At 50.7% G+C, this 10,423-nt stretch overlaps 1 protein-coding gene across 3 annotated transcripts in view; it reads right to left on the bottom strand.

Annotated features, from left to right (window-relative positions):
- Window positions 1-286: 286 nt before the first annotated feature.
- Window positions 287-10,423, bottom strand: part of dvl1a (dishevelled segment polarity protein 1a) — a 61,259-nt gene continuing 51,122 nt past the window's right edge. Inside the window, exons 15-16 of one of the 3 annotated variants that reach the window (XM_064957202.1) lie at window positions 5,193-5,230; window positions 3,760-3,847 (exon numbers count right to left, since the gene is read on the bottom strand). In XM_064957202.1, coding sequence (XP_064813274.1) covers window positions 5,226-5,230 — 5 coding nt within the window. In that variant the 3' untranslated portion in view covers window positions 3,760-3,847; window positions 5,193-5,225. Of the gene's footprint in view, window positions 3,848-4,870; window positions 4,930-5,192; window positions 5,231-10,423 lie in introns of those variants that run through there. The other 2 variants (XM_064957203.1, XM_064957201.1) reach the window with 2 other exon arrangements.

Here is a 10,423-nt window from a genome sequence, read left to right on the forward strand (position 1 = left end):
TACTCCACCCTTCCTTGACAGAAATAACACCACATTATCGAAACACAGTGTATAGTGTAGGCCTATGCGTATGGGCTCTTACTGCTGGTTAAATATAGTAAATGCAACTAATATGGATATTGGCTTCCATTTAGATATGTACAGCACTTACCGTCATTTAATACAGTTAAAAGTTGTCAAACCAACCTTTTTACTGGTTTCTGCAAAAAAAAACAAATCCACAACCAAACAATTGCACGGTTCACAATGTTGTCGTTGTCGTTTTTTAAGAAATTCAGACAAAATCTTTGTACATATATATTTTTTATTCTTATATATAATACATTTCTATGTACAATTTATTCCTGTTTTTGTAAAGAAATAAAATGAAAGACAAAGCTTTGATTGCAAACAGTGTTTCATACCAAAGGGCCAGAGAAGAGAGAGCAAGAGAGAGAATGGAGAAAGTGCTCAAATAATGATCAGAGTGTTGCGACAGAAAGGTCTTATGCATCACACCGTTTCTGTGTTGTCGATAGACTTGGGCCGGGATTCAATTCGATTGCAGGTTATAGGCATTGCGGACTTTCAAGGCAATGTTCCCACGTTTGCGGAGACTACATTCATGGTAAACATTGCATATGTCGGCTCAATCGAAAACTACCTTTACATTTCTATGGCAGAATCTGTAATCAGATCTGCTTCAGCCATCATCCGCATAGCGTTTGTTGGAAGTGGAACTGCGTTAGACTTGTCAAATCCACAGGTGGCTCCTGGCATTATACCTACATTGGACATTGCCATTGGCTGCACAGCTATCGCCAGGTTAAAGCTTGATCTTAGGCCTTAAACACAGCTTAACCAATTAACCAACCTTCACAAGAAGGAGTTTCAAATCAAGGGCTGGAATTTCATCAAAAATGATCTGGTGATATCACAGAAAAATACCTACACTGTACAGAACTGCACACCTCACTGTGAGAAGCATTGGTTATCACTCTGATCTCTGTTTCAGTCAACACTTTTAAGAGACCCTGTTGACTTTAACTGATGACAATCAGATCTGTTTTAGGTAGTAGATCTGTGGTGGACGGCCACTGTTTGCAACTCTGTTTGCAGCTACACTACATGACCAAAAGTGTGGACACCTGCTCGTCGAACATCTCAATCCAAAATCATGGGCATTAATATGCAGTTGGTCCCCCCTTTTCTGCTATAACAGCCTCCACTCTTCTGGGAAGGCTTTCCACTAGATGTTAGAACATTGCTGCAGGGACTTGCTTCCATTCAGCCACGAGCATTAGTGAGGTCGGGCACTGATGTTGGGAGATTACGCCTGGCTTGCAGTCGGCGTTCCAATTCATCCCAAAGGTTTTCGATGGGGTTGAGGTCAGGGCTCTGTGCAGGCCAGTCAAGTTCTTCCACACTGATCTCGACAATTTCTGTATGGACCTCACTTTGTGCACGGGGACATTTTCATGCTGAAACAGGAAAGGGCCTTCCCCAAACTGTTGCCACAAAGTTGGAAGCACAGAATCGTTTATAATGACATAGTATGCTGTAGCGTTAAGATTTCCCTTCACTGGAACTAAGGGGCCTAGCCCGAACCATGAAAAACAGCCCCAGACCATTATTCCTCCTCCACCAAACTTTACAGTTGGCACTATGCATTCGGGCAGATAGTGTTTTCCTGGCATCCGCCAAACCCAGATTTGTCTGTCGGACTGCCAGATGGTGAAGCGTGATTCATCACTCCAGAGAACACATTTCCACTGCTCCAGAGTCCAATGGCGGCGAGCTCTACACCACTCCAGCTGACACTTGGCATTGCGCATGGTGATCTTAGGATTGTGTGCGGCTGCTCGGCCATAGAAACCCATTTCATGAAACTCCTGACGAACAGTTATGGTGCTGATGTTGCTTCCAGTGGCAGTTAGGAACTTGGTAGTCAGTGTTGCAACCGAGGACAGACGCACTGACTTGTTGGAAAGGTGGCATCCTATGAAGGTGCCATGTTGAAAGTCACTGAGCTCTTCAGTAAGGCCGTTCTACTGCCAACGTTTGTCTATAAAGATTGCATGGCTGTGTGCTCGATTTTATACACCTGCCAGGAACGGGTGTGGCTGAAATAGCTGAATCCACAAATTTGAAGGGGTGTCCACATACTTTGTATGTATAGTGTATGTGGAAACAGTTAAAAATCTAATCTGTTCACAACATAAGTCTGTTGTGGTCAGGACTCCATTGACTGCAATAATAATGATGCATTGGACAAAGCACAGCTAGGACAGTGGTCAAATCCTGGCCACTGAGTCACAGAGGGAAACGATGTCTGACTGAGTGTCTACGTATGAGTCAGCCATAGAGCGAGACAACGTATGACACTGACCGTCAATGCAACATCATGATCACGTAAATAACAACAAACATTCTCCAGTGTATGGATTCTTCCTTTAGACCTTTGGCGAGAGGCCCAACCCCCAAATTTCAAATATCTAACAAAATGAATATGTCTATTCCTTTTAAAGCAGTTGAGATAGTCATGCAGATAAGCCGCCTATAGTTTCAACTAACAACTGGTTACAGTGCCTCCCTTAGTTTGACAAATACAAGGGCTGTGAAATAGGCTGAGGCTGGCTTTGACTAGTTCGAATATGTCACGGTCCCCCTGCAGACCGGATAGCAGGTCAGTCAGTTAGAGCAGGAGTTTTGGTATGATTGGCCAAATAGTAGAAGTTTGTGTAAAGGGCGACATTCTAGGAGGCTGACTCATAGTCCAGAGCCTCCAGTGAGGCTTCCCTCTTCCAGAGCTCTGTGTCCGGGTGGGTCTGGGGGATTGAGATCCAGACCCAGTCAGTTGGCTTGGACGTCTGGTTCAACAAACAGCAGGTGCTTGTTCTCCACATAGAGTAACTACATGCTCTCGGGACTGGACTGTCTGTGGCAGCTCACAAGGATCACCACATTGAACACCACTCACATCAATTTCACAAACTGTTCACGTCACGTCAATACAAAAGAGCTGGCTGGGGGTTCTGATCAGACACTGAGGCTCTGTGTGTTTTTGTGATGGCAGGACTCTCTTCAGTTCTGTTGTGCTCTTGTCTCCTGTCCTCCCCTGCTCCGACATCCGAGGGGCCGTTGTTGACAGCATGGGGACGGAGGGGACCAGCGTCTACATTCCCAACTCAGGAATAGTCAGTAGCAAATGGGGTAAAGAAGAGAAGGTGAGGTGGGAGGGACGAGCGGTAGGACGGGGGGCTTGTTTGTGCTCAGCAAGTTTTTAAAAGGCACTGTCCTGTCTGTCACATGATGTCAACAAAGAACTCGCAGGGATTGCCCATAGCGTGCTGGAAGGACTGGCGGCTAGCCGTGAGCTCAGGGGGGACGGCTCCTAGCCCCCGCACCGGGGGAGCCCCGGGAGGGGTGCTGCTGCTGACGGAGGTCTTAGAGGCCAGCCGGGACAGGCAGTATGAGGGGGGCAGGCCGGGGGGGCCGTAAGAGGAGGCGTGGCTTCGCTCGCTGTGGCCACACGAGCCGGGCCCAGGCTTGGTGAAAGGGGCGTGTTTGTAGATGAAGGATGTGTGGCTGTGGGTGTGGCTGTTCTGTGATTGACAGTGACTCCTGTGAGACTGAGCATGGCTGAAACCAGAGCGGGCGTGGCTGTGACTTGAGTGGGCATGGCTGCTGTGATGACTGTGATGACTCTGCTGACTGGCGGACTTATCGCAAGGGCGCCTCGCTCCTCGGATCCCCTTTGGCTCAGTTTCACTGCATGTGGACCTGTGACCCTTCACTTGTGGGGAGGAGTTTTGATCAGGGCCCTTCCCTGTCCCTGCGCTGGGGTTGGATCCACTGCTTCTGCTTCCTAGGAGAGGAGAGAGGGACACACACATCAGCTGGGCAGCCACACACCTGGTTGAACCACACCAGACACACAACAGCAGCTCCAACTCACCAGCTTCTTATTACTGATGTTGAACAATTGGCTGCCATTGCTATGATAATCATGGAGGTTGGACATTCATTATAATTCTCATCCACTTCACAGGCTTAGATTCAATCGGTTGAAGCTTTACCCGGCGATAGCCAACAGCTGATAGCTGATGTTTTGGCGGTGTCGTAATGTAGGTGTAACTACGTTGAAGCTGTCAAATCAGGGAGAAGCTTCTCTTGTGATCATTTTCAGGCAGTCATACCCGTCCCACTCCCGTTAGAAGTTCCGAATGACAAAGTACAGGCCATATAGAAGTAATGACGCTCAAATTGAAAATCATGAAATTAAATGATTTCCCAGCCCAGCCTAACCTATCTTCTTACTGTCAGCCTAATCGAGGTGTAGATTACATCTCACATTCCAGTGTTCAAATGTGTAAACAAGGCTGCATGGGGCTTTTGCTGATGTGACTCCGTGCAGCCAATGGCAATGTTCGCTTTAGGTACAATGCCGGGAGCCGTTGTGGATTTGACAGCTCCACCTCAAACACCGTCAAAACATCAGCTATGCAGATCTGATTGAATCAGGCCCTTCATTGCCAACAGTCACAGGCAAATGTAACGATACACCTGCATCAAAGACACATTTTAAAATTGGAACATAAGAGTATTGATAATATCAAAACAAATGGGGCTTTTATGATTTGCTTTTAAAAGGAAATAGCATTCCATTGTTGAATTGTACAGAAACAGATCACATTGATTGTATTGATACAGGTGTAAACATTACATAATTATTATCACATGATCAAACATGTTCCCCTCCTTTCGATAAGCAATGAGCACAACAGGACTGGGTAAAGTGGTCCATGACTGCCCCCTGCCAGTGAGAATGATAGTGCAAGATTTTGTCTGATTTGATCACCCTGAATCATGCACCTCTCATTCTGAGATTACAGCAGCACAGGACCAGGAGAGGGAGAACCGACGACCAGGAGAGTCACACAGACACAGCTGCAGGGGCAGAAACAGAATGGACACCAACATACTCAGAGGGAGAGGCACAGGAAAACAAAAACCTTAAACTGTGGTATGAGGAGAATGTGGTGTATATTTAAATATCAAGAGAAAAGGATATAGAGAGAGAAAGATGTAGAGAAGGGAGAGCGCAAAGGGCAAGAATTAAGGCAAGATAAAATGTATAGCGATGGATTGAGAGAGATAGATAAAAAGGAGAAGGAGAGAGGTAGCAGAGAGTGGGTTAGCTGTTAGCTTACCGGTTCCCCAGAGTCCTGAGACTACCTGGTCCATCAGTCTACCGTTGCCCAACAGAAACAGAGGGAACAACAGAGTTACACACACCTCCCAGCCCAGCCTAACCTGTCTAAACCCAGTCTACTGCTGTCACCTCCCAGCCTAACCTGTCTAAACCCAGTCTACTGCTGTCACCTCCCAGCCTAACCTGTCTAAACCCAGTCTACTGCTGTCACCTCCCAGCCCAGCCTAACCTGTCTAACCCAGTCTACTGCTGTCACCTCCCAGCCTAACCTGTCTAAACCCAGTCTACTGCTGTCATCTCCCAGCCTAACCTGTCTAACCCAGTCTACTGCTGTCACCTCCCAGCCTAACCTGTCTAAACCCAGTCTACTGCTGTCACCTCCCAGCCTAACCTGTCTAAACCCAGTCTACTGCTGTCACCTCCCAGCCTAACCTGTCTAAACCCAGTCTACTGCTGTCACCTCCCAGCCTAACCTGTCTAAACCCAGTCTACTGCTGTCACCTCCCAGCCCAGCCTAACCTGTCTAACCCAGTCTACTGCTGTCACCTCCCAGCCTAACCTGTCTAACCCAGTCTACTGCTGTCACCTCCCAGCCTAACCTGTCTAAACCCAGTCTACTGCTGTCACCTCCCAGCCCAGCCTAACCTGTCTAAACCCAGTCTACTGCTGTCACCCCCCAGCCTAACCTGTCTAAACCCAGTCTACTGCTGTCATCTCCCAGCCCAGCCTAACCTGTCTAAACCCAGTCTACTGCTGTCACCGCCCAGCCTAACCTGTCTAACCCAGTCTACTGCTGTCACCGCCCAGCCCAGCCTAACCTGTCTAAACCCAGTCTACTGCTGTCACCTCCCAGCCTAACCTGTCTAACCCAGTCTACTGCTGTCACCTCCCAGCCCAGCCTAACCTGTCTAAACCCAGTCTACTGCTGTCACCGCCCAGCCCAGCCTAACCTGTCTAACCCAGTCTACTGCTGTCACAGCCCAGCCTAACCTGTCTAAACCCAGTCTACTGCTGTCACCTCCCAGCCTAACCTGTCTAACCCAGTCTACTGCTGTCACCGCCCAGCCTAACCTGTCTAACCCAGTCTACTGCTGTCACCTCCCAGCCTAACCTGTCTAACCCAGTCTACTGCTGTCACCTCCCAGCCCAGCCTAACCTGTCTAAACCCAGTCTACTTACTGTCATCTCCCAGCCCAGCCTAACCTGTCTAAACCCAGTCTACTGCTGTCACCTCCCAGCCTAACCTGTCTAACCCAGTCTACTGCTGTCACCTCCCAGCCCAGCCTAACCTGTCTAAACCCAGTCTACTGCTGTCACCGCCCAGCCCAGCCTAACCTGTCTAACCCAGTCTACTGCTGTCACAGCCCAGCCTAACCTGTCTAAACCCAGTCTACTGCTGTCACCTCCCAGCCTAACCTGTCTAACCCAGTCTACTGCTGTCACCGCCCAGCCCAGCCTAACCTGTCTAACCCAGTCTACTGCTGTCACCTCCCAGCCTAACCTGTCTAACCCAGTCTACTGCTGTCACCTCCCAGCCTAATCTGTCTAACCCAGTCTACTGCTGTCACCTCCCAGCCTAATCTGTCTAACCCAGTCTACTGCTGTCACCTCCCAGCCTAACCTGTCTAACCCAGTCTACTGCTGTCACCTCCCAGCCTAACCTGTCTAACCCAGTCTACTGCTGTCACCTCCCAGCCTAATCTGTCTAACCCAGTCTACTGCTGTCACCTCCCAGCCCAGCCTAACCTGTCTAAACCCAGTCTACTGCTGTCACCTCCCAGCCTAACCTGTCTAACCCAGTCTACTGCTGTCTCCGCCCAGCCCAGGCTAACCTGTCTAACCCAGTCTACTGCTGTCACCGCCCAGCCCAGCCTAACCTGTCTAACCCAGTCTACTGCTGTCACCGCCCAGCCCAGCCTAACCTGTCTAACCCAGTCTACTGCTGTCACCGCCCAGCCCAGCCTAACCTGTCTAACCCAGTCTACTGCTGTCACCTCCCAGCCTAACCTGTCTAACCCAGTCTACTGCTGTCACCTCCCAGCCCAGCCTAACCTGTCTAAACCCAGTCTACTGCTGTCACCTCACAGCCCAGCCTAACCTGTCTAACCCAGTTTACTTACTGTCACCTCCCAGCCCAGCCTAACCTGTCTACTGCTGTCACCTCCCAGCCCAGCCTAACCTGTCTAACCCAGTCTACTTACTGTCACCTCCCAGCCCAGCCTAACCTGTCTACTGCTGTCACCTCCCAGCCCAGCCTAACCTGTCTAACCCAGTCTACTTACTGTCACCTCCCAGCCCAGCCTAACCTGTCTACTTACTGTCACCTCCCAGCCCAGCCTAACCTGTCTAAACCCAGTCTACTGCTGTCACCTCCCAGCCTAACCTGTCTAACCCAGTCTACTGCTGTCACCTCCCAGCCTAACCTGTCTAACCCAGTCTACTGCTGTCACCTCCCAGCCCAGCCTAACCTGTCTAAACCCAGTCTACTGCTGTCACCTCCCAGCCTAACCTGTCTAACCCAGTCTACTGCTGTCACCTCCCAGCCTAATCTGTCTAACCCAGTCTACTGCTGTCACCTCCCAGCCCAGCCTAACCTGTCTAAACCCAGTCTACTGCTGTCACCTCCCAGCCTAACCTGTCTAACCCAGTCTACTGCTGTCTCCGCCCAGCCCAGGCTAACCTGTCTAACCCAGTCTACTGCTGTCACCGCCCAGCCCAGCCTAACCTGTCTAACCCAGTCTACTGCTGTCACCGCCCAGCCCAGCCTAACCTGTCTAAACCCAGTCTACTGCTGTCACCTCCCAGCCTAACCTGTCTAAACCCAGTCTACTGCTGTCACCTCCCAGCCTAACCTGTCTAACCCAGTCTACTGCTGTCACCTCCCAGCCCAGCCTAACCTGTCTAAACCCAGTCTACTGCTGTCACCTCCCAGCCTAACCTGTCTAAACCCAGTCTACTGCTGTCACCTCCCAGCCTAACCTGTCTAACCCATTTTACTTACTGTCACCTCCCAGCCCAGCCTAACCTGTCTACTGCTGTCACCTCCCAGCCCAGCCTAACCTGTCTAACCCAGTCTACTTACTGTCACCTCCCAGCCCAGCCTAACCTGTCTACTTACTGTCACCTCCCAGCCCAGCCTAACCTGTCTACTTACTGTCACCTCCCAACCCAGCCTAACCTGTCTAACCCAGTCTACTTACTGTCACCTCCCAGCCAAGCCTAACCTATCTACTGCTGTCACCTCCCAGCCCAGACTAACCTGTCTACTGCTGTCACCTCCCTGCCCAGCCTAACCTGTCTTACCCAGTCTACTTCCTGTCACCTCCCAGCCCAGCTTAACCTGTCTACTTACTGTCACCTCCCAACCCAGCCTAACCTGTCTTACCCAGTCTACTTCCTGTCACCTCCCAGCCCAGCCTAATCTGTCTACTTACTGTCACCTCCCAACCCAGCCTAACCTGTCTAACCCAGTCTACTTCCTGTCACCTCCCAGCCCAGCCTAACCTGTCTACTTACTGTCACCTCCCAGCCTAACCTGTCTACTTACTGTCACCTCCCAGCCCAGCCTAACCTGTCTACTTACTGTCACCTCCCAGCCTAACCTGTCTACTTACTGTCATCTCCCAGCCCAGCCTAACCTGTCTACATACTGTCACCTCCCAGCCTAACCAGTCTACTTACTGTCACCTCCCAGCCTAACCTGTCTACTTACTGTCACCTCCCAGCCCAGCCTAACCTGTCTACATACTGTCACCTCCCAGCCTAACCAGTCTCCTTACTGTCACCTCCCAGCCCAGCCTAACCTGTCTACTTACTGTCACCTCCCAGCCCAGCCTAACCTGTCTACTTACTGTCACCTCCCAACCCAGCCTAACCTGTCTAACCCAGTCTACTTACTGTCACCTCCCAGCCTAACCTGTCTACTTACTGTCACCTCCCAGCCCAGCCTAACCTGTCTACATACTGTCACCTCCCAGCCCAGCCTAACCTGTCTACTTACTGTCACCTCCCAGCCCAGCCTAACCTGTCTACATACTGTCACCTCCCAGCCTAACCAGTCTACTTACTGTCACCTCCCAGCCCAGCCTAACCTGTCTACCTACTGTCACCTCCCAGCCTAACCTGTCTACTTACTGTCACCTCCCAGCCCAGCCTAACCTGTCTACATACTGTCACCTCCCAGCCTAACCTGTCTACTTACTGTCACCTCCCAGCCTAACCTGTCTTACCCAGTCTACTTCCTGTCACCTCCCAGCCCAGCTTAACCTGTCTACTTACTGTCACCTCCCAACCCAGCCTAACCTGTCTTACCCAGTCTACTTACTGTCACCTCCCAGCCCAGCCTAACCTGTCTACTTACTGTCACCTCCCAGCCCAGCCTAATCTGTCTACTTACTGTCATCTCCCAGCCTAACCTGTCTACTTCCTGTCACCTCCCAGCCCAGCCTAACCTGTCTACTTACTGTCACCTCCCAGCCCAGCCTAACCTGCCTACTTCCTATCACCTCCCAGCCTAACCTGTCTACATACTGTCACCTCCCAGCCTAACCAGTCTCCTTACTGTCACCTCCCAGCCCAGCCTAACCTGTCTACTTACTGTCACCTCCCAGCCTAACCTGTCTACTTACTGTCACCTCCCAGCCCAGCCTAACCTGTCTACCTACTGTCACCTCCCAGCCTAACCTGTCTACTTACTGTCATCTCCCAGCCCAGCCTAACCTGTCTAACCCAGTCTACTTACTGTCACCTCCCAGCCTAACCTGTCTACTTACTGTCATCTCCCAGCCCAGCCTAACCTGTCTACTTACTGTCACCTCCCAGCCTAACCTGTCTACTTACTGTCGCCTCCCAGCCCAGCCTAACCTGTCTACCTACTGTCACCTCCCAGCCCAGCCTAACCTGTCTACTTACTGTCACCTCCCAGCCCAGTTTCCTGTCTACTTACTGTCACCTCCCAACCCAGCCTAAACTGTCTAACCCAGTCTACTTACTGTCACCTCCCAGCCCAGCCTAACCTGTCTACTTACTGTCACCTCCCAGCCCAGCCTAACCTGTCTACTTACTGTCACCTCCCAGCCTAACCTGTCTACATACTGTCACCTCCCAGCCTAACCTGTCTACTTACTGTCACCTCCCAGCCCAGCCTAACCTGTCTACATACTGTCACCTCCCAGCCTAACCTGTCTACTTACTGTCACCTCCCAGCCTAACCTGTCTACTTACTGTCAC

This window comes from Oncorhynchus masou, chromosome 33 (assembly GCF_036934945.1).
Source record: "Oncorhynchus masou masou isolate Uvic2021 chromosome 33, UVic_Omas_1.1, whole genome shotgun sequence".
Taxonomy (NCBI): Eukaryota; Metazoa; Chordata; class Actinopteri; order Salmoniformes; family Salmonidae; genus Oncorhynchus; species Oncorhynchus masou.